Source organism: Oncorhynchus mykiss, chromosome 3 (genome assembly GCF_013265735.2).
Source record: "Oncorhynchus mykiss isolate Arlee chromosome 3, USDA_OmykA_1.1, whole genome shotgun sequence".
NCBI classification, from domain to species: domain Eukaryota; kingdom Metazoa; phylum Chordata; class Actinopteri; order Salmoniformes; family Salmonidae; genus Oncorhynchus; species Oncorhynchus mykiss.
The window spans coordinates 67,176,990-67,201,735 of record NC_048567.1 but is presented as its reverse complement, the minus strand read 5'-3'; the positions used below and the strand labels follow the sequence as shown (position 1 = coordinate 67,201,735).

At 42.8% G+C, this 24,746-nt stretch overlaps 1 protein-coding gene across 2 annotated transcripts in view; it reads right to left on the bottom strand.

The window, feature by feature from the left end:
• LOC110520441 (vang-like protein 1) overlaps window positions 1–24,375 on the bottom strand; it is a 46,601-nt gene extending 22,226 nt beyond the window's left edge. Inside the window, exons 1-4 of one of the 2 annotated variants that reach the window (XM_021597761.2) lie at window positions 24,229–24,375; window positions 9,276–9,305; window positions 9,057–9,196; window positions 7,069–7,240 (exon numbers count right to left, since the gene is read on the bottom strand). In XM_021597761.2, coding sequence (XP_021453436.2) covers window positions 7,069–7,240; window positions 9,057–9,118 — 234 coding nt within the window. In that variant the 5' untranslated portion in view covers window positions 9,119–9,196; window positions 9,276–9,305; window positions 24,229–24,375. Of the gene's footprint in view, window positions 1–7,068; window positions 7,241–7,982; window positions 8,463–9,056; window positions 9,306–24,228 lie in introns of those variants that run through there. The other variant, XR_002472980.2, reaches the window with a different exon arrangement.
• Between the last annotated feature and the right edge of the window lie 371 nt (window positions 24,376–24,746).

Below are 24,746 nucleotides of genomic sequence, written 5' to 3'. Positions count from 1 at the left end.
TACGAGCAATTTCCAAACACCTAAAAGGTACCACGTTCATCTGTACAATCAATAGTATGCAAGTATAAACACCATTGGACCACGCAGCCGTCATACCGCTGTCATTATGTTGCCCTCTTTGGACAACGCGAGTACCATCCCCCTAGCTCGGCACCATCTCTCTCTGTCTCCTACAACCAGGCTGCTGTGGTCAGAGAGATCGTAAATTCCTAGGGAAGATCCTGCCTCATGGCCAGACTGTGTAGAGAGAGAGTCAGTTTCATAGAGAGAACAAAGGAATTTATTCCACCTCACAGAACTGGAGAAGGGAACGACATTTATGTTCTGGAGAAGGTATAAAAGATCGGTGAAGAATCCGGCTACGAACTGGTCTGTTTGGTACAATTTTGTGAAACTCATGGGAAACAATGCGGCCACATTACCATAACGCTGTTTATACAATAGCCTCAGCTTTGAGGCTTACATCTAATTGTTGTATGAGATGAATGCGTGAGGATGATACTGTTTGTGAAATTGTGTAAAGTGATTTTGGACTTTTTAAATGAAGGAAACTCCAATTCCCTTTGGAATTTACATAAATCAGAGGACTGCCCATGAGCACAGTTATGGTCTGGCATCATGGGACAGGCCCTTTTCTGCTCTTCCGAATAAAACCCCCACCCGGATTTTCTATCGCCAGACCAGCTTACCTCGATAATGAGAGAGCCAAGGTTTGAGAGGAGACCGAGCTTACCTCAATTACGAGATGGCTAAAGGTTGCAGACCAGCTTACCACGAGAGGGCCAAGGTGTGAGTAGAGACCATAAACCTGAGTAAAAGCTAAGGTTGGAGTATATGGCTGAATCTTTTAACCATACCACGTGGTTAAACTCTTAGACTATCGATACCGACAGAATAAGAACAAGACTTTGATATTAATTACTAGTCTGCAGCTAGGAATTCGGTATCATTGAACACGAAGACCGACAACCGCCGAAACATCTGTTCTATAACGACATGAATGAATGTCACTCTGAACTTTCCATTCTAACCATGACAGAGAGAAAGAGAGGGCGGACAGACTCTCCAACAGGAACAAACTTTTCAACAGAGATCCCGACAACACACTGAGCGTAAACATATATATATATCGATTGCAATTGTTCCCGAATGAGTGAGCCTTCATGTGCAAAGGATTAGCATTTCAATTGTGATAATATTAAACTCTGTAGTGTCTCCTCAGCTGACCCCCCCATTCCCTATTGTCTAACAAGCCGCCATGCCGGTTTAGCCCACTAGGGCACATTCTCCTATCATTTCCTTGTAACCATATCCACTGTTTGTTATGCATTTCTGTGAATTACTTAGTTAGTAAATAAATTATTTTAAGACAATTGTGGGGGTGCTTTGCTGCAGGAGGGACTGGTGCACGTCACAAAATATATAGCATCATGAGGCAGGAAAAGTATGTGGATATATTGAAGCTTCTGCTACTCTCTGTTCATCATATATGCATAGTCACTTTAACGATACCTACATGTACATACTACCTCAATAAGCCTGACTAACAGGTGTCTGTATATAGCCTTGCTACTCTTTTTTTCAAATGTCTTTTTACTGTTGTTTTATGTCTTTACTTACCTACCTACACACACACACACAGACACACATACCTTTTTTTCCTGCACCATTGGTTAGAGCCTGTAAGTAAGCATTTCACTGTAAGGTTTACAAACTTTGATTTGATTTGAAAGCTTGGTCAGAAATAGGTCTTCCAAATGGACAATAACCCAAAGCATACTCCAAAGTTGTGGCAAAATGGCTTAAGGACAACAAAGCCAAGGTATTGACTTTAAAAAAGCCACCACAAAGCCCTGACCTCAATCCCATAGAACATTTGTGGGCAGAACTGAAAAAGCGTGTGCGAGCAAGGAGGCCTACAAACCTGACTCTGTTACACCAGCTCTGTCAGGAGGAATGGGCCAAAATTCACCCAACTTATTGTGGGAAGCTTGTGGAAGGCTACCTGAAACGTTTGACCCAAGTTAAACAATATAAAGGCAATGCTACCAAATACTAATTGAGTGTATGTAAACTTCTGACCCACTGGGAATGTGATGAAAGAAATAAAAGCTGAAATAAATCACTCTCTACTATTATTCTGACATTTCACATTCTTAAAATAAAGTGGTGTTCCTAACTGACCTAAAACAGGTAATGTTGACCATGATTAAATGTCAACTCTATATACACGTGTTTGTTTTGGGCTTCATCCCTGTCGTTTTCATGACATACTTTATTTGGGTGGAGAAATAAAAAAACATATTATGTATTCCTGCGCCTGTCGTCACACTCCATGGTGCTGAAAATAATGCTCTGTTGTTGGGACATCTTTATGAAGGCCCTAACAGTTTGTGGGCACCGCTTGTCACCGTTATAATGCAATTAATGTATTGTATACTGTTGTGTAGTGGCATTGCTGGCATGGATACATTTTTTTGAGTTTGACCCACCAAGATTGACATGCTAAAGTAATGTTTTCATTTTATTAGCTAAACAAAACTTGTTTAAACAGCTTTGTATGTATACATACCGGGAATTAAGATAACTTCATTTTGGCTGTCATGATCTCAAATTTCACATTAGCTCATGACACCATTGATATAGCAATGTATGCTAATAGGTTAGTGAATCCCATTGTGACACAGGGGACACACTTTTTTGGCAGGGAGACACTATTTGGCATGACATGCCGCCCCCCGAGGGCTGCAGGTTGCGTGGTAAACCAGTGTGTGTGTGGGTGTGTCTAGGAAACTGTGTCAAGGTTCACTGATCTAGCCTCCACACCCTCATCCCCTTCCTTTAATTGATTTATGCCAAACAGGAGAGGAGAGAGGGGGAGAAAAAGAGAGGGGTGAGAGAAAAACACAGAAGGTTAGAAAAAGAGAGGGGTGAGAGAAAAACACAGAAGGTTAGAAAAAGAGAGGGTTGAGAGAAAAACACAGAAGGTTAGAAAAAGAGAGGGTTGAGAGAAAAACACAGAAGGTTAGAAAAAGAGAGCAATAGAGAGAGAGAGACAGAGTGGAGAGGCACATTAACCCAATGACCCCTATTTGAGAGAGGGATGTCACAGGAGGATCAGCTCTTTCAATATCATCTTAATCAGCCTATCACATCTCCATTCATCTATTGGGTCATCACATAACTGTCCTCTCCCATTGTTACATCTTAATGTGCTCTTACTCTCCTCAATGATAAAGATCAGGGATCATCAACTAGATTCAGCTGCGGGCTGATTGTTTTCTTGAGTAGATGGTCGGGGGGCCAGAACATAATTACAAATCATTTATAGACTGCAAATTGACCGCAAGAAGCCCAAACAGATCTAATATTTGACTTAAACACAATCATTTCAAACCTTGCTTACATTGTAAATGATCACATCTCTCTATTATGTATGGGAATACTTGGGAACAGATTTCACAACTAAAATCACCTGGAGCTCATTTCTTTTTTACAGTCGTTTTTGTCCAACAATGACACATAAAAAACAAATATATATATTTTTAAATATTGGTCTGGGGCCAAATAAAAACACATGCATGCCAAATTGGTCCCCAGGGCAGTCAGTTGGGGCACTCTGCTATACATAATCCAACATCTCCTTAAAGCATGGCAAATACAACTATAGAGTCTCTCTGTAGTAATGCTAGAACAAATACAGGCTAAACCCTCTCCATTTACACTGACAGATTAACCAAACACTAAGAGTTCACCCTGGCATACAAACAGAATGGCAAAGAGAGGGAGAGAAGAGGGGACAGAGAAGGACAGAGAGGGAAAGTGAGACAGGCAGATAGAGGATTGCGTGTACTGTAAGCAAGTTACAGTGCATTCGGAAAGTATTCAGACCCCTTGACTTTTTCCACATTCTGTTACGTTACAGCCTTATTCTAAAATGGATTCAATAGTTTTTTCCCCCTCATCAATCTACACACAATACCCCAAGTGGTCTGAATACCTTCTGAATGCACTTTAATGTTTCCGACATTTTAGGACCACAAAACAACTATTGATTAAGAATCACAGAGTTACAGCAAGTCGCAAAGGAAACAGGAGCTGCCTCCACTATTCCAGCACCATTTCATCATCAACATTTCATCATCAAATCACCTATGCTTAGTCTAATACAGTGACAGCTAAAAGATACCAAAATTGATTTAGTCCAATCAATGTAAGCTAAATATGATGTGGCTGTCTATGATACTGATGTGTGTGTAAGTAGAAAAACCATGTTGACTCATCTTACTTGTAGAGAAAGGCCAATGCCATCTTCCTCTTTCCTGTTGATGAAACGGTCTATCACTCTGATACAGTACATCATTTTAGTTATTGTTGTCCTAGGCTACCTGGCTAAAATGCTTGCTAGCTAGCCTAACTTCCTCTCATGGGCAACGATGAGCCAGCTAGTTAACATTAGCCTACTACATCTAGCTACATATTGAACTTACATCCTCTCAGGCCAGGGGCACAATGTATGAATTTATGGTTGGATCAGAATCGCTGTTACAATCGATGGCCAGTACGAAGCATTAAGTCCAAGTCCAAATCCCTATCTCCATCCATTAAGGAAAGGGACAATTTTTGCTAGGTAGCCACTGGAGGACAACACAAAAATTCAAATTGTCTCTATCAATGACGTATGCTCTTAATGTGATTTGATAGGAGTGACGCCAAATCCAAACTGGCTTCCCAGGACAATTCACAGTTGAGCTCACTCAGTTTTGCTCAACGCTGATTGTCTATTATTTTATACTTTGCTTTATCAAGGGAGCCAACATGCTCACTGGCTTCCCTTGCATTCAATGCTATGGGTGGCAACAATGTCATACTCTTTAGGATCAGACAGCATCAGGCCTATACAAACAGAGGGTAGAGAAGGGGGCTGTTTCACTCACTTGGATACTTTCTCCAGTCTCTTGCGAATTGAAAGATAATTATGAAACACAGGGATGAAATAATAATTCTGGAGTAAATTTTTTTGGGAAGCCTGGCTTCCCTTGGCATCCATGAATAGACTCCAAAGAGAAGGAATACAGCAGAGAGAGTGCGAGACAGACAGACAGAGAGAGACCGACAGGGAAAGACCGACAGGGAGAGATCAACAGGGAGAGACCGACAGAAAGAGACACAGACAGACAGACAGACAGACAGACAGACAGACAGACAGACAGACAGACAGACAGACAGACAGACAGACAGACAGACAGCGAGAGGGAGAGACACACACAGACAGACAGACAGACAGACAGACAGACACAGAGAGAGAGAGAGAGAGAGAGAGAGAGAGAGAGAGACAGACAGACAGACAGACAGACAGACACAGACAGACAGACACAGAGAGACGCAGACGCAGACACAGACAGACAGACACAGAGAGACGCAGACGCAGACACAGACAGAGAGACAGACAGACAGACAGACAGACAGACATACAGACAGACAGACAGACACAGAGAGACGCAGACAGACAGAGAGACAGACAGACAGACAGACAGACAGAGACACAGACATACAGACTTGTACTTATTTCTCCCCAACCATCGCACTACTGACCACACACACACACACACACACACACACACACACACACACACACACACACACACACACACACACCTTACAGATACTAGTTAATAAACACGTCCTCCAAAAAAAAGAGGGCAAAATCCTTGCTTGCTTTTTTGACTTTAAAAAAGCATTCAATTCTATTTGGCACGAAGGGCTATTCTACAAAATTCTCCAAGGTGGGCTTGATGGTAAGGTGTATGACTTCATAAAATGTATGTACCCAGAAAACAAGTGTGCAACAAAAAACAACAACCAAAGAACAGAATTCCTTTCATAACGTCGAGGTGTGAGACAAGGCTGCAGTTTGAGTCCAAATCATTTCAACATTTATATCAATGAATTAGCAGACATGGACCATTCTCCAGCCCCAGGACTCACACTACTTGACACTGAGGTAAAATACCTGCTATATGCTGATGACTTGGTACTTCGATCACCAACCAAAGAAGGTATTCAACAGAACCTTAATATTCTACAGCAATATTTCCATAATTGAGCCCTGGCAGTAAAACATTAAACGAAAATCATGATTTCCCACCCAGATGTCAGAAACAAATATAAATTCACCCTGAACAATTTGAGAGAGACAGAGAGAAAGAGACAGGGAGAAAGGGAGAGTGAGAGAGAAAGGGAGAGAGAGAGAGAAAGGGAGTTAGAGAGAGAAAGGGAGAGAGAGAGAGTGGGTGGTGTTTGATACCTGCTTGGCAGCCCTCTCTTCTGGCAGAGGGTGAATATAGATTATTCAGAGCCCTGGTTAGTCCTGTTACACACTATAACAAAGCACAACAACACACACCAACACAGACTGACTAACAGGCTTTGCTCAGACACATACAGTAATCTACTAACCCGACACACAAAGGAGCCTCACTGATATGATTGAAGGTCATTCTGACATATGTGTGCGTGTGTCACATGGGAATACTAGACAAAAGAGCAATGCCATTCACTGGAACCTCACTGGTATTGCGAGATGTTGAAATGTGTACTGCATGTGTGTGTGTATCACAGGGGACAAAAGGACAAAGACATTCCCATCGCCTTCCACTACTTCCCGAAGCCTCAGTCCTGCATCATGTGACACACTGCCAGCTGGGTCCCTGTAAGGGTTCTGTTTGACTCTGAGAGAATTTTAATTTTACCTTTATTTAACTCTGCAAGTCACTTAAGAACAAATTCTTATTTTCAATGACTGCCTAGGAACAGTTTGTTAACTGCCTGTTCAGGGGAAGAATGGCAGATTGCTCAGGGGTTTGAACTTGTAACCTTCTGGTTACTAGTCCACCACTCTAACCACTAGGCTACTCTGCCACCCAGAATGAGATTGGTTGGCTGATGATCGATTGTGTGCAGGGTTACTGTAAGCAGGTTCTGTTTTGTACAGTATACTGTAGCTGTGCAGGGCTTTCTGAATCTCTCAACCATGGTTTGTGTGACTTCTGATGTGTTGGAGCTTACCTGGAGGCTCGGAGCCTCGTCTACAGTCACGGAGATGGGGTCTTTCAGCAGGGGCTCATTGTTGTGGGTGGGGGAGGCCTGAGTGGGCCCGTCGGGGGTGTTGATGACAGACCTCTCCGACCGGCTACTGTCCTTACTGCTAAGCTTACGATGCTCACGCCGACTCTGCTCACTACAGAGAACACACACACTAAGAACACTGAAACTGACAAGCGGATGAGTGTTGGGGTGAAAGAGAAGAATGCCAAATTCCTTTAATAGTCTCTCACACTCCCTCTCTCATTTACAGAACAAGTCAGAGTGAATCAGAGAAATAGGTTGAAGGATGTGACGACAATAATGCATTAGCTTCACCCGTCTCATCTCTCTCCCGCCATCATTTCAGGGTTTCTTTTGGGATCAAAAAGGGGCTTCGTTGGTGGGAGTGGCAGGGGGTGTGGCAATGAGCAAGATTGGCCATCGACACGGCTACATTTTAGAAGTCAATTTCCTGCAATTCTACACATTTTGCCATGCAGCTGAGAGAGAAGTTTGCAGCTTTAAAGCTAATTTCCTGAGATTCTACATACAATATTATGGCATGGAGCTGAGAGAAAACATTTGTTTGAATCTAGTTTCTTGCAATTTGCCATAGATTATGCTGTGCTCTTTTGCTCAAACATAATAAAATAAATCATGCTAAATTCATAGTTTTGGGAATTTTTTATTCTCCCTGACTGTCTAGCTTTTATTTTCATGATTGTTAGCTACTTCTCAAAGATAATATAGTTCCATTATATTTTCTACATACTTTATAATTTGGTATAATTTGGTTTTAGTCGTTTAAGTTTACACTTAAAGCATTTTTTCCATCCCGAAAATGAATATGTATGGATACATGCATGTACAGTACCAGTCAAAAGACACACCTACTCATTCAAGGGTTTTTCTTTATTTTTACTATGTTATACATTGTAGAATAATAGTGAAGACATCAAAACTATGAAATAACAAATATGGAATCATGTAGTAACCAAAAAAGTGTTAAACAAATCAAAATATTTTTTATTTTTTTGATTCTTCAAAGTAGCCACCCTTTGCCTTGATGACAGCTTTGCACAACATGCAACAATTTCAAACATTTTACTAAGTTACAGTTCAAATATGGAAATTAGGCAATTTAAATAAATAAATTAGGCCCTAATCTATGGATTTCACATGACTGGGCAGGGGTGCACCCACACCCACTTGGCAGCCATGCCCACCCACTGGGGTTTTCCCCCACATAAGGGCTTTATTAGAGACCGAAATACTCCCCACCCCACACGTGAAGAAGCCGGATGTGGAAGTCCTGGGCTGGCGTGGTTACACGTGGTCTGAGTTTGTGAGGCCGGTTGGACGTACTGCCAAATTCTCTAAAATGATGATAGAAATTAACATTAAATTCTCTGGTAACAGCTCTGGTGGACATTCCTGCAGTCAGCATGCCAATTGCACGCTCCCTCTAAACTAAACTTGAGACGTCTGTGGCATTGTGTGACAAAACTGCACATTTTAAAGTGGCCTTTTATTGTCCCCAGCACAAGGTGCATCTGTGTAATGATCATGCTGTTTAATCAGCTTCTTGATATGCCACACCTGACAGGTGGATGGATAATTTCAGCTCATGAAACATGGGACCTACACTTTACATGTTGCGTTTATATTTCTGTTCAGTATACTACATATATGATTTTTTTTACACTGTTTGGACTTAGGTGACCTGCCCAAGGATTACAATGGCAGAACAATCCCTGTATTTTGTTTTCCAACAACCGACATGTAGCTAGTCTTAAATGACAAACAAAATACAGTGGGGACAACAGGCATCCACTTGCTCTGCAGCAGATTGAGACATAAGCCTCTCCCTGATGGGGAGTGTGTGTGTGTGTGTGTGTGTGTGTGTGTGTGTGTGTGTGTGTGTGTGTGTAAGAGTGCGAGTGAGTGTGAGTGGCGAAATCATGTCTTACCCATGTCTGTTGGATCTGTTGGAGTGGCTGGAGTAGCCAGACTGGATAGACTCAGTGTCCATGGCAACTCTGTTCAGAGCCAGCGATTGGCCAGGTGTCTGAGGGGGGTCTCAGGGTGTCAGGGTGATTAGCGGGGTGGTCTGATCCAAGAAGAGATGGGTTAACTGACTAAACAGACTGGCAGCAGACTGAAAACATCAGGGATCTATGTTGACAAACCTGTAGATGTCCTTTTGTAGACATATTGACCTGTGAGAAACAGAGAGACAGAAAGAGAGACAGACAGGTCTGTTATCAATTAAATATACAGCTCAGATCTGCGCTTGCTACCAGAGGCCTATTCACAGAGTACACAGCAGGTAAAGCTAAAAGTAAGGCAAACTAAAGAGTTATGTGCCAGCCCGTACCGGTTGGGACTTAGAGGCGACTGTGTTACAGTGATAGACTGCCAGGGAGACAGAACATTAAGTGAGTTATTCTCCATTTCATTATTCTAAAAGCTACAGTAGGTGATCTGAGGATTACGGTAAAGGGTGACACAGTCATGATCTGAAGCCCAATCCCATCATCAAGGAAGGTACATCAGGTCCTCAAATCATAGACCAGACAGCTTGGTCCTCTGTGATGAAACACACACTGTCTCACAGGCACACACATATATAGGATCTTCATTTGATCACCCTGTTGCAGGATAACTTTCACATGAGGTTTAAAAAGGCTTCTGAACTTTGTAATTTCAGACTTGATTTTCCCATATGAAAAACGTATCAACCCCGACAAAAATACATTGCCCCTTATTCTCACCCCCCGAAACTGGAGGCAGCAGCTAGCCACATACTGTAACCCTCTAATCCTCAGCTCTGGTGTGATCCATGCTCCAGACAGGGGTCGATACACCCCGTCATGCCTGACTCTGGTGTGATCCATGCTCCAGACAGGGGTCGTTACACCCCGTCATGCCTGACTCTGGTGTGATCCATGCTCCAGACAATGCAGTTGCCCCAATGACCCCCTGCCAATCACCACTCCCTCATCTCAGCATTATGCAAATATAACTACACTTATAAATTATCTGCCTGACCAATAGGACACAAACACCCAAATAGCACACTAAGCAAATGTGCATGCAAATCCAGTGTTATGGTATATGTGTGAATATCTGCTCTTGGTTCATTGAGTATAACAGTGATCATTATATTATGATGACTACTGTATGGGTTGCAATGCCAAGCCCACTGTCCAGCTCAATACATCATTTAGAAGGATTTAGTGTCACCTGTGAGGAATGTAAGGACTCCAGATATATGATACAATGACTGCAGCTGAAAGCATCTGCATTGTGCCTGTAACCCAAGAAACGTGAGGGTTTCTAAATAAAAACACAAGCATACCAGGAATTCTTTGTAAAATACATGAACGAGTCAAAAAGGGTAGGAACGACAAACACCTTCTAGGGATAACATTACTCCAGTATCAAATTCTAACCCCAGTGAGAGGGAGAAAGAGCAACCAGAATTAAAGTGTCTACTGTTGCCTTGGTAACAACAGAAGCATAAGGCTCCCTGTGGATTGCAATAATAATGATGTGTGTAAGAGAGAGCGAGAGCGCGCGAGAGAGAGAGCGCGTGAGCAAGCAGAGGAAGGCATGTTGGAACTGTGAGTGAATCATAGGCTTAAGAGTACATAAGCACTCCCTTCTCATATTCATCACTCTCACATAGTCCCCTTTCTCTCTCTGTCACACACACACCAAATGCCCCTGGAGCGCTGTTGCCTTCACGTGTGAGTGTGTGTGTGTGTGTGTGTGTGTGTGTGTGTGTGTGTGTGAGTGTGTGTGTGTGTGTGTGTGTGTGTGTGTGTGTGTGTGTGTGCGCGTGTGTGTGCGTGCGTGTGCACACAGTGGTATGTGGGGCAGCCATCTCCCTTAGAAATTCAGCCAGTCATCCAAGAGTCAACATAAAGAGGTATAGCCAACCGGGTCATGTGGAAAATCACAGCCTATAGGCAAGACAAACTATCAGTTACAAACCAACGCGTTAAACACTGAACATGAATACAGCCTACTGAAATAACAATGAGTGTGACAGCTGTCTGTCTTTATATGCATCCTTAGAATTCAGTAACGCATCTTAAAATGTATGTAGGGCATACACTGGAAGTACATACGTGTGAAATACACCATATATGGATAAATATATTTTCTATAATGACATTTCTGTATGCTGTTGTGGTTTAGTGGAATGGGGAGACAGTCTTGAGATCAGTAAGTGAAACTAACGTTACATAAACACTCATTAGGCTGTTTATCTAGGATGTGAACCGAGACTCAGGTCAGGGAGCCAGTCAAGCCAGGAGTATAGACATGCTTATTATAGCATCCTCAGAGATGCATACTTCCATACTAATAACATTAAAAGCATTACTTTGTCTTAAAGAGAAGTCTATGGAAGAATTACAGTCATGAGAGAGACATAGACAGTATGAAAGGTCAGTTAGGCCACTCAGTATAAACTTTTCCCTACAATAATGATGTGCTGTGTGTGTGTGTGTGTGTGTGTGTGTGTGTGTGTGTGTGTCTGTGTGTGTGTGTGTGTGTGTCGCCTAAAACATGTGTGTGTATACTGTATGTCTCTTTGTACTCATTTGACCCAGCTGTAGAGTCATTTGGCCCATAAACAGGGTAGAGGGGAAGGGCGTTGTGTGATCAGCAAGGCCAACACATTCAGTTGTTCGCAGCCTGCCAGCAGCCTGTGTGGCACAGATGAACCTATCCTGCAGGGATCCCTGGTTCCCATGGCATCCACACTGTGCCCTCCCTCACCCAACCTATTAGCCGCCCTCCTCTCCCTCAGAATGCCCTGATGGTGGCAAAATGCCATGCTATGCCAGGGATTTAGCACGTTATGGTATTTTTGTTTGTTTAGCAGTTTAACACACATATGCCTAGTCACCACCACAAACACAAAGATACGTACTGTATTCACATGGGCGACAAACAAGGTATGTGATGAAAGACAACGTAAACATAAAGACACACAGTTACTAACAACAAATAACACAGACAGACACAAAGGCAAAGATGAGCCTGATACAGGAACACAAACTGAATGCATACACACAAATACTGTAGATACAGTGCCTTGCGAAAGTATTCGGCCCCCTTGAACTTTGCGACCTTTTGCCACATTTCAGGCTTCAAACATAAAGATATAAAACTGTATTTTTTTGTGAAGAATCAACAACAAGTGGGACACAATCATGAAGTGGAACGACATTTATTGGATATTTCAAACTTTTTTAACAAATCAAAAACTGAAAGATTGGGCGTGCAAAATTATTCAGCCCCTTTACTTTCAGTGCAGCAAACTCTCTCCAGAAGTTCAGTGAGGATCTCTGAATGATCCAATGTTGACCTAAATGACTAATGATGATAAATACAATCCACCTGTGTGTAATCAAGTCTCCGTATAAATGCACCTGCACTGTGATAGTCTCAGATGTCCGTTAAAAGCACAGAGAGCAGCATGAAGAACAAGGAACACACCAGGCAGGACCGAGATACTGTTGTGAAGAAGTTTAAAGCCGGATTTGGATACAAAAAGATTTCCCAAGCTTTAAACATCCAAAGGAGCACTGTGCAAGCGATAATATTGAAATGGAAGGAGTATCAGACCACTGCAAATCTACCAAGACCTGTCCGTCCCTCTAAACTTTCAGCTCATACAAGGAGAAGACTGATCAGAGATGCAGCCAAGAGGCCCATGATCACTCTGGATGAACTGCAGAGATCTACAGCTGAGGTGGGAGACTCTGTCCATAGGACAACAATCAGTCGTATATTGCACAAATCTGGCCTTTATGGAAGAGTGGCAAGAAGAAAGCCATTTCTTAAAGATATCCATAAAAAGTGTAGTTTAAAGTTTGCCACAAGCCACCTGGGAGACACACCAAACATGTGGAAGAAGGTGCTCTGGTCAGATGAAACCAAAATTGAACTTTTTGGCAACAATGCAAAACGTTATGTTTGGCGTAAAAGCAACACAGCTGAACACACCATCCCCACTGTCAAACATGGTGGTGGCAGCATCATGGTTTGGGCCTGCTTTTCTTCAGCAGGGACAGGGAAGATGGTTAAAATTAATGGGAAGATGGTTGGAGCCAAATACAGGACCATTCTGGAAGAAAACCTGATGGAGTCTGCAAAAGACCTGAGACTGGGACGGAGATTTGTCTTCCAACAAGACAATGATCCAAAACATAAAGCAAAATCTACAATGGAATGGTTCAAAAATAAACATATCCAGGTGTTAGAATGGCCAAGTCAAAGTCCAGACCTGAATCCAATCGAGAATCTGTGGAAAGAACTGAAAACTGCTGTTCACAAATGCTCTCCATCCAACCTCACTGAGCTCGAGCTGTTTTGCAAGGAGGAATGGGAAAAAATGTCAGTCTCTCGATGTGCAAAACTGATAGAGATATACCCCAAGCGACTTACAGCTGTAATCGCAGCAAAAGGTGGCGCTACAAAGTATTAACTTAAGGGGGCTGAATAATTTTGCACGCCCAATTTTTCAGTTTTTGATTTGTTAAAGAAGTTTGAAATATCCAATAAATGTCGTTCCACTTCATGATTGTGTCCCACTTGTTGTTGATTCTTCACAAAAAAATACAGTTTTATATCTTTATGTTTGAAGCCTGAAATGTGGCAAAAGGTCGCAAAGTTCAAGGGGGCCGAATACTTTCGCAAGGCACTGTATTTTCTCACCCATCTACACACAATACCCCATAACTAAAGTGAAAACATGCTTAGATTTTTTTGCAAATATATTTAAAATAAAGTAAAGAAAATAAGACTAATAAAAATAAAGAAAAATCCTGAAATGAGTAGGTGTGTCCCAACATTTGACTGGTGCTGTAAGTATTTACACCCTTTGCTATGACACTCCAAATTGAGCTAAATGTAATCCATTTTGAGTTCAAGCTGTAACAACAAAATGTGGAATAAGTCTATGGGTATGAATACTTTCTGAAGGTGGGACTAACACATATCTCAGTCATAGTACGTTTCCTCAATAAAGTAGCAAAGGCAGAGCTAGTAAGGGGAGTCAAAATCAAATCAAATCAAATTTTATTTGTCACATACACATGGTTAGCAGATGTTAATGCGAGTGTAGCGAAATGCTTGTGCTTCTAGTTCCGACAATGCAGTAATAACAAGTAATCTAACTAACAATTCCAAAACTACTGTCTTGTACACAGTGTAAGGGGATAAAGAATATGTACATAAGGATATATGAATGAGTGATGGTACAGAGCAGCATAGGCAAGATACAGTAGATGGTATCGGGTACAGTATGTACAATGAGATGAGTATGTAAACAAAGTGGCATAGTATAGTATAAAGTGGCTAGTGATACATGTATTACATAAGGATACCGTCGATGATATAGAGTACAGTATATACGTATGCGTATGAGATGAATAATGTAGGGTAAGTAACATTTATATAAGGTAGCATTGTTTAAAGTGGCTAGTGATATATTTACATCATTTCCCATCAATTCCCATTATTAAAGTGGCTGGAGTTGAGTCAGTGTCAGTGTGTTGGCAGCAGCCACTCAGTGTTAGTGGTGGCTGTTTAACAGTCTGATGGCCTTGAGATAGAAGCTGTTTTTCAGTCTCTCGGTCCCAGCTTTGATGCACCTGTACTGACCTCGCCTTCTGGATGATAGCGGGGTGAACAGGCAGTGGCTCGGGTGGTTGATGTCCTTGATGATCTTTATGGCCTTCCTGTGACATCGGGTGGTGTAGGTGTCCTGGAGGGCAGGTAGTTTGCCCCCGGTGATGCGTTGTGCAGACCTCACTACCCTCTGGAGAGCCTTACGGTTGAGGGCGGTGCAGTTGCCATACCAGGCGGTGATACAGCCCGCCAGGATGCTCTCGATTGTGCATCTGTAGAAGTTTGTGAGTGCTTTTGGTGACAAGCCGAATTTCTTCAGCCTCCTGAGGTTGAAGAGGCGCTGCTGCGCCTTCTTCACGATGCTGTCTGTGTGAGTGGACCAATTCAGTTTGTCTGTGATGTGTATGCCGAGGAACTTAAAACTTGCTACCCTCTCCACTACTGTTCCATCGATGTGGATAGGGGGGTGTTCCCTCTGCTGTTTCCTGAAGTCCACAATCATCTCCTTAGTTTTGTTGACGTTGAGTGTGAGGTTGTTTGAGTGTGTGAGTGTTAGTGCACAAAGGGTTATTTTTTAAGGGGGGGTATGTGTGTTCAAGTACAAACAAACATTCACATAAGATATCATCATCCAAGGTCAGCTAGTGGGAGAAAAAAAAACATTAAAACAAAGATACACACACGGGGTTCTACCGCACACAAGAGAAGAGAGAGTTGACAATGGTCACAAACACTCACACTCGAGTAAAAAAAAAAAAACTAGAAGCGAGCTGACAGTTCTCTGGTATGCAATCCAACCTCCCTGGTTCCAAACCCATTCATGTGAATGAACGAGTAGCCCAAGTACAGTGATCATGATTCAGGATATGCCGGCAGGAGAGAGAAGGAAGAAGGCCTGAGCACTAACAGGGTAACAGGCTTAGTATGTGCCTACTATAATGGGTATTTCTGCTGCGCAGATATACAGTTGAAGTCGGAAGATTACATGCACCTTAGACGAAGACATTTAACCTCAGTTTTTCACAATTCCTGACATGTAATCCTAGTAAACATTCCTAGGTCAAGTAGGATCGCCACTTCATTTTAAGAATGTGAGAATGATAGTAGAGAGAATGATTTATTTCAGCTTTTATTTCTATCATCACATTCCCAGTGAGTCAGAAGTTTACATACACTCAATTAGTATTTGGTAGCATTGCCATTAAATTGTTTAACTTGGGTCAAACGTGTCAGGTTGCCTTCCACAAGCTTCCCACAATAAGTTGGGTGAATTTCAAATAAAATTTTATTTGTCACATACACATGGTTAGCAGATGTTAATGCGAGTGTAGCGAAAATGCTTGTGCTTCTAGTTCCGACAATGCAGTAATATCCAACGAGTAATCTAACCTAACAATTTCACAACAACTACCTTATACACACAAGTGTAAAGGAATGAATAAGAATATGTACATAAAAAGATATATATGAATGAGTGATGGTACGGAACGGCATAGGCAAGATGCAGTAGATGGTATAGAGTACAGTATATACAAATTAGATGAGTAATGTAGGGTATGTAAACATTATATGAAGTGGCATTGTTTAAAGTGACTAGTGATACATTTATTACATCCATTTTCCATTATTAAAGTGGCTGGAGTTGAGTCAGTATGTTGGCAGCAGCCACTCAATGTTAGTGATGGCTGTTTAATATCTTCTTGATGCACCCATCCCGTTAGCGGGATCATTTTCGTCAACCACCTCTGAATTGCAGAGCGCCAATGTCACGTTCTGACCTTTATTTCCTTTGTTTTGTATTTATTTAGTATGGTCAGGGCATGAGTTGGGTGGGCAGTCTATGTTTGTTTTTCTATGTTTTGGGGCATTTCTATGTTTCGGCCTAGTATGGTTCTCAATCAGAGGCAGGTGTCATTAGTTGTCTCTGATTGAGAATCATACTTAGGTAGCCTGGGTTGCACTGTTTGTTTGTGGGTGATTGTCTATGTTAGTGGCTTGTGTCAGCACAGGTCTAATTTGTAGCTTCACGGTCGTTATTTGTTTATTGTTTTGTATGCAGTGTTCAGTACTTTCTTTATTAAATATTCACTATGAACACACACCACGCCGCGTTTTGGTCCTCCGATCCATCTCGCCTCTCCTCTTCAGATGAAGAGGAGGACGACCGTGACAGCCAAATTCAAATTAAATTACAAAAAATATTGAATTTTCATGAAATCACAAGTGCAATATAGCAAAACACAGCTTAGCTTGTTGTTAATCCACCTGGTGTGTCAGATTTCAATAAAGCTTTTCGGCGAAAGCATACCAAGCGTTTATGTAAGCACATCTCTCTCAGTAGACAAAATATCACAAGCAGCTAGCAGCCAAGTAGATTCGTCACGAAAGTCAGAAAAGCAATAAATTAAATCGCTTACCTTTGATCTTCGGATGTTTGCTCTAACGAGACTCCCAGTTACACAATAAATGTCCCTTTTGCTCCATAAAGATGATTTTTTTATCCAAAATACCTCTATTTGGTTGGCGCGTTATGTTCAGAAATCCACAGGCTCGAGCGGTCACGACATCGCATACAAAAATTCCAAATCGTATCCGTAATGTTCGTAGAAACATTTCAAACGTTTTTTATATTCAATCCTCAGGTTGTTTTTACAATATATAATCGATAATATATCAACCGGGAATGTAGCGTCTTCAATAGGAGAGAGAGAAAATGGCTGCTCCAAGCTGTTGCGCATACAAAACGCTGCTGGCACCCAGGCATACAATGACGCAATGTGATTTTTCTCGCTCATTTTTCAAAATAAAAGCCACACCATAGGGAAGCTGGTTGACCATGGGGAATCTGGTTGATATCCCTTTAAATGGAGCGAAGGCAGGCTATGGAACATGGAGCTTTCAAAATAGAGGCCACTTCCTGGTTTGATTTCCTTCAGGTTTTTGCCTGCAATATCAGTTCTGTTATACTCACAGACAAAAATTTATGCATATTCTAGATTCTGGGCCTGAGAAATAGGCAGTTTAATATGGGTACGTTTTTCATCCAAACATCAAAATACTGCCCCCTACACTCAAGAGGTAGGCTATCTTTAGATAGAAGCTGTTTTTCAGTCTCTCAATCCCAGCTTTGATGCACCTGTACTGACCTCGCCTTCTGGTTGACAGCGGGGTGAACAGGCATTGGCTCGGGTGGTTGTTGTCCTTGATGATCTTTTTGGCCTTCCTGTGACATCGGGTGGTGTAGGTGTCTTGGAGGGCAGGTAGTTTGCCCCTGGTGATTCGTTGTGCAGACCTCACTACCCTCTGGAGAGCATTACGGTTATGGGCGGAGCAGTTGCCGTACCAGGCGATACAAGTGATACAGCCAGACAGGATGCTCTCATTTGTGCATCTGTAAAAGTTTGTGAGTGCTTTTGGTGACAAGCTGAATTTCTTCAGCCTCCTGAGGTTGAAGAGGCGCTGCTGCGCCTTCTTCACCACACTGTCTGTGTGGTTGGACCATTTCAGTTTGTCCGTGATGTGTACGCCGAGGAACTTAACTTTCTACCCTCTCCACTACTGTCCTGTCGATGTGGATAGGGGGGTGCTCTGCTGTTTCCTGAAGTCCACAATAATTTCCTTTGTTTGGTTGACATTGTGTGAGGTTATTTTCCTGACACCACACTCTGAGGGACCTCATCTCCTCCCTCTGGGCCGTCTAGTTGTTGTTGGTAATCAAGCCTGCCACTGTAGAGTCGTCTGCAAACTTGATGATTGAGTTGGAGGCGTGCATGGCCACACAGTCATGGGTGAACAGGGAGTACAGGAGAGGGCTGAGAGCGCACCCTTGTATTGAGAATCAGCGGGGTGGAGATGTTGTTTCCTATCCTCACCACCTGGGTGCAGCCCGTCAGGAAGTCCAGGACCCAGTTGCACAGGGCGGGGTCCAGACCCAGGGTCACGAGCTTGATGACGAGTTTGGAGGGTACTATGGTGTTAAATGCTGAGCTGTAGTCGATGAACAGCATTCTCACATAGGTATTCCTCTTGTCCAGATGGGTTAGGGCAGTGTGCAGTGTGATTGCGATTGCGTCATCTGTGCACCTATTGGGTCTCGAGGGTCTCAGGTAGGGTGGAGGTGTTATGGTCCTTGACTAGTCTCTCAAAGCACTTCATGATGACGGAAGTGAGTGCTACGGGGCGGTAGTCATTTACCTCAGTTACCTTAGCTTTCTTGGGAACAGGGACAATGGTGGCCCTCTTGAAGTATGTGGGAATAGTAGACTGGGATAAGGATTGATTGAATATGTCCGTAAACACACCAGCCAGTTGGTCTGCGCATGCTCTGAGGACGCGGCTGGGATGCCATCTGGTCCTGCAGCCTTGTGAGGGTTGACACGTTTAAATGTTTTGCTCATGTCGGCTGCAGTGAAGGAGAGACCACAGGTTCTGGTAGTGGGCCGTGTCAGTGGCACTGTATTGTCCTCAAAGCGAGCAAAGAAGTTGTTTAGTTTGTCTGGGAGCAAGACATCCTGGTCCGCGACAGGGCTGATTTTCCTTTTATAGTCCGTGATTGACTATAGACCCTGTCACATACATCTCGTGTCTGAGCCGTTGAATTGCGACTCAACTTTGTCTCTATACTGACGCTTAGCTTGTTTGATTGCCTGGCGGGGGGAATAGCTACACTGTTTGTATTCGGTCATGTTTCCGGTCACCTTTCCCTGATTAAAAGCAGTGGTTCGCGCTTTCAGTTTTGCGCGAATGCTGCCATCCATCCACGGTTTCTGGTTTGGGAATGTTTTAATAGATGCTGTGGGTACGACATTGCTGATGCACTTGCTAATAAACCCGCTCACCGAATCAGAGTATACATCAATGTTGTTGTCCGCCGCAATGCGGAACATATCCCAGTCCACGTGATCGAAGCAATCTTGAAGCGTGGAATCCGATTGGTCGGACCAGCATTGAACAGACCTGAGTGTGGGAGCTTCCTGTTTTAGTCGTGGTCAGCTTTTCCGAAAGTAGGTCAGGGGAGGGCCTTATATGCATCGCAGAAGTTAGAATAACAATGATCTAGGGTTTTGCCAGCCATGGTTGCACAATCGATATGCTGATAGAATTTAGGGAGCCTTGTTTTCAGATTAGCCTTGTTAAAATCCCCAGCTACAATAAATGCAGCCTCAGGATGTGTGGATTCCAGGTTACATAGAGTCAAATTAAGTTTGTTCAGGGCCATCAATGTGTCGGCTTGCTGCTGGGAGGGGGGGGGGGGGGGGGGGGGGATGCGGCTGTGAATATAATTGAAGAGAATTCTCTAGGTAGATAATGCGTTCGGCATTTGATTGTGAGGAACTCTAAGTCAGGTGAACAGAAGGACTTGAGTTCCTGTATGTTGTTATGATCACACCACGTCTCGTTAATCATAACCTCTGCCCTTCTTCTTACCAGAAAGATGTTTGTTTCTGTCGCGCGATGCGTGAAGAAACCAGCTGGCTGTACCGACTCCGATAGCGTGTCTCGAATGAGCCACGTTTCCGTGAAACAAAGAACGTTACAGTCTCTGATGTCTCTCTGGAAGGCTACCCTTGCACGGATTTCGTCTACCTTGTTGTCAAGAGACTGGACATTGGCGAGTAGTATGCTCGGGAGCGTTGCGCGATGTGCCGGTCTACAGAGCCTGACCAGAAGACCGCTCCGTCTACCCCTTCTATGGCGTCGTTGTTTTGGGTCGCAGGCTTGGATCCGATCCATTGTCCTGGGTGGTGGGCAAAACAGAGAATCCGCTTCGGGAAAGTCTTATTCCTGGTCGTAATGTTGGTGAGTTGACGTTGCTCTTATATCCAATAGTTCCTCCCGACTGTATGTAATAAAACCTATGATTACCTGGGATAACAATGTTAGAAATAACACATAAAAAACTAAATACTGCATAGTTTCCTAGGAAGGCAAAGTGAGGCGGCCATCTCTGTCGGCGCCGGAAGTTCTTGTCTACAGGGTCAAGATATTTTGGCCTATTCCTCCTGACAGACCTGGTGTAACGGAGTCAGGTTTGTAGGCCTCCTTGCTCGCACACGCCTTTTCAGTTCTGCCCACAAATTCTCTATGGGATTGAGGTCAGGGCTATGTGATGGCCACTGCAATACCTTGATCCTGTTGTCCTTTAGCCATTTTGCCACAACTTTGGAAGTATGCTTTGGAAGACCCATTTGCGATCAAGCTTTAACTTCCTGACTGATGTCTTGAGATGTTGCTTCAATATATCCACACAATTTTCCTCCCTCATGATGCCATATATTTTGTGACGTGCACCAGTCCCTCCTGCAGGAAAGCACCCCCACAACATGATGCTGCCACCCCCGTGCTTCACGGTTGGGATGGTATTCTTCGGCTTGCAAGCCTCCCCCTTTTCCTCCAAACATAACGATGGTCATTACGGCCAAACAGTTCTGTTTTTGTTTCATCAGAGGACATTTCTCCAAAAAGTACGATCTTTGTCCCCATGTGCAGTTGCAAACCGTAGTCTGGCTCTGTTATGGCGGTTTTGGAGCATTGGCTTTTTCATTAATGAGTGGCCTTTCAGGTTATGTTGATATAGGACTTGTTTTACTGTGGATATAGATACTGTACCCGTTTCCTCCAGCATCTTCACAAAGTCCTTTGCTGTTGTTCTGGGATTGATTTGCACTTTTCGCACCAAAGTACGTTCATCTCTAGGAGACAGAACGCGTCTCCTTCCTGAGCGGTATGACGGCTGCATGGTTCCATGGTGTTTATACTTGTGTACTATTGTTTGTACAAATGAATGTGGTACCTTCGGGTGTTTGTAAATTGCTCCCAAGGATGAACCAGACTTGTGGAGGTCTACAATTTTTTTTCTGAGGTCTTGGCTGATTTCTTTTGATTTTCCCATGATGTCAAGCAAAGGGGCACTGAGTTTGAAGGTAGGCCTTGACATAGATCCACAGGTACACCTCCAATTGACTGAAATTATGTCAATTAGCCTATCAGAAGCTTCTAAAGCCGTGACATAATTTTCTGGAAATTTCCAAGCTGTTTAAAGGCACAGTCAACTTAGTGTATGTAAACTTCTGACCCACTGGAATTGTGATACAGTGAATTATAAGTTAAATAATCTGTCTGTAAACAATTGTTGGAAAAATGACTTGTGTCATGCACAAAGTAAATGTGCTAACCGACTTGCCAAAACTATAGTTTGTTAACAGGAAATTTGTGGAGTGGTTGAAAAATGAGTTTTAATGACTCCAATCTAAGTGTATGTAAACTTCCAACTTCAACTGTATGCCACCTGCCTCCTAAAACAGCACATAGGTGTAGTAAACCAGCGATTCCCAACATTTTTCGGTTACTCTACCACCAACTGAATTTTGATCTTGTGCATTTTAGTAGTAGGTTTAAGGTCTCACGAGTAGATAGACCAAGTACCCCCAGGGGTCCTAGTACCCCTGGTTGATAACCACTGTAGTGGTTCCACTGATAGGAGAGTGCTTGGCAGCTGACCATATCCTGCATTCAAAGGCGCTATAGCAGGCAATTCCAGGTGTGCACTGAGGTAACGTACTAGAATGGTGCTTAACAGTGAATCTAGCCCAGTGAACTGATTGATCCATCTACGAGTTCAAAGAAAGGAGATGACCTTTGAGATATAGTGACCCCGGTTAAAGACCTAAGAAGTCTATAAAACGGCTATTACACCGGGTGGCTAACGCACTGTAGCCATGCAAAAATCACTGAAGCTGGAGTTTCCCCATCTCCCTCACTAGCTTTAAGAACCAGTTGTCAGAGCAGCTCACAGATCACTGCACCTGTTCATAGTCCATCTGTATACAGCCCATCTATCTACCTCATCCCCATACTGTATTTATTTATTTTTGCTCCTTTTGCACCACAGTATCTCTACTTGCACATCCATCTTTTGCACATCTACCATTCCAGTGTTTAATTGCTGTATTGTAATTACTTCGCCACCATGGCCTATTTATTGTCTTAACTCCCTTATTTGACCTAATTTGCACTCACTGTATATAGACTTTGTTTTCTTTTTTTCTACTGTATTATTGACTGTACGTTTTGTTCATTCCATGTGTAACTCTGTGTTGTTGTATGTGTCGAACTGCTATGCTTGATCTTGGCCAGATCACAGTTGCAAATGAGAACTTGTTCTCAACTAGCTTACCTGGTTAAATAAAAGTGAGAAAAAAAATAGCCATGGGAAGATGTTTGGGGAATTCTTTTTGACTATTCAGCTAAATCTCCTAAAATGTCCTAATAAATAAAGGTGGTGTTTTTGGTGTAACAGTAACGTTATGCTATTATATTTGGTTATGTTATGTAGAATACTAATTAATAATGATATGATCTTCCAAAACATTGATTCAGCTTTAATTTAACTTTACTAAACGAGCACCATTGTGAGAAATGGCCGAGTGAAGCTCAGTGTGCTCCGGACCACTGCTGTCCGCTGTGCACCTACCCAACTATTTTTGCCTACGCAACATTTGGTGATGCGGCCTTTTTATGAAAATCTGGGAATATTTGGCCAACAAAATATGTCTGGTTTATCTCTGGGAATTTAAAACAATTAGGGTGGGAAACTGTTAAAAATGGATTGAGTTAAATCACAGCAAATATGTTGAATCACCAACTAATACGCATGGAGAGCCTCACAAGTTTGACGAAATTACCAAATATCTTTCAGTATAATAGTGCCATTCACTTACTTTGTTGAACTTCATCACAACACATTTCACGGCACTTATCTGGTGATAATAAAACATGTCTATATTTTAAACACGCTTTTTGTAAGTAGTTACGCCTACCTTTAGCTGGAGCAAAGATGATATAGCCTGCTGAGCTACAGAGGGCTATATATGTCTGCTAATACAGGGGTTCCCAAGCCCCGTCCCCTCCCCAAGGCACTAAACAGCTGATTCAAATGATCAAAGCTTGACGATGAGTTGGTTATTTGAATCAACTCTTTTGTGCGATGCCAAAAAACAAAACGTGCACCAGGACCAACTTTGTGAAACCCTGTGCTAGTACAGGACTAGTAAAGGCCCAGTGCACGACTTTTGTGAAGAAAAACAACATTGCAACATACAATTATATTCCTATTATTGTTTTGTTTTTTATTCAGATTTTTCTGAGGACGCTCAGCACCCATACTTCCCGCGGCTATGACTGTAGCCTATCTGTTGTCTAGTGGATCATGAACGAGATGCCAATTGAGTAGTCTCATTTAAAACGTTATTCGGTTGTATAGCAACAAATATGATAAACATCAAAACATATCATAGCAGTGAGAATGATCAACTAAGTCAATGTAATGCGACGCCGAAGAACCGTTACTCATTTCGCGGCGGTACTGAACTTCACTCTGATCCTGGTCTCGTGCTTCGAGCTCCAGTTGTTGAGCCACCGAATAGGGCTGAATTACGATATGAATCACAGATGAACTGGCCACAATATATTTACAATGCGCACATAACTCACCTTTTCACTGGGGCGACATTCCTTCACCTGCGTTTGGACGTGAAATAAAGCCTGCTATACACCTAGGCTTCAAAACGAACTGATCCACCCAGCCCAGCCCCATGCGATCCACAGACGGTGTTGCTGCTTCTCCATGGGCGTAGTACAGTTGTGGACAGACAGTGAAGGGATTCTGGGGGAGATTGGGGCGATGATGGGTATACACTAGGGGGCATCGCTGTGTAGGCAGTTATCATCATCTCCCAAATGTAGTATATATTAATTAATGTATTAGCAATTAATTCAGTGATGACATGTAGTATTTCCTACAGTATGTAGAATTATAAGCCAGTAACATAGGAACACACACACACACAGTGAACGGGTCAAAGGCAGTCAGCTGTGACAACCTTAATGCATGACACTGTAGCCTTGGCTATACTTTGCTTTACAATAAATTAGGAACCACATAAGCGTTGTTCCATGTCTGTCATTAACCACTTCCTCTAATTAGACCAAGTCCTTATGGTCTTAGCAGA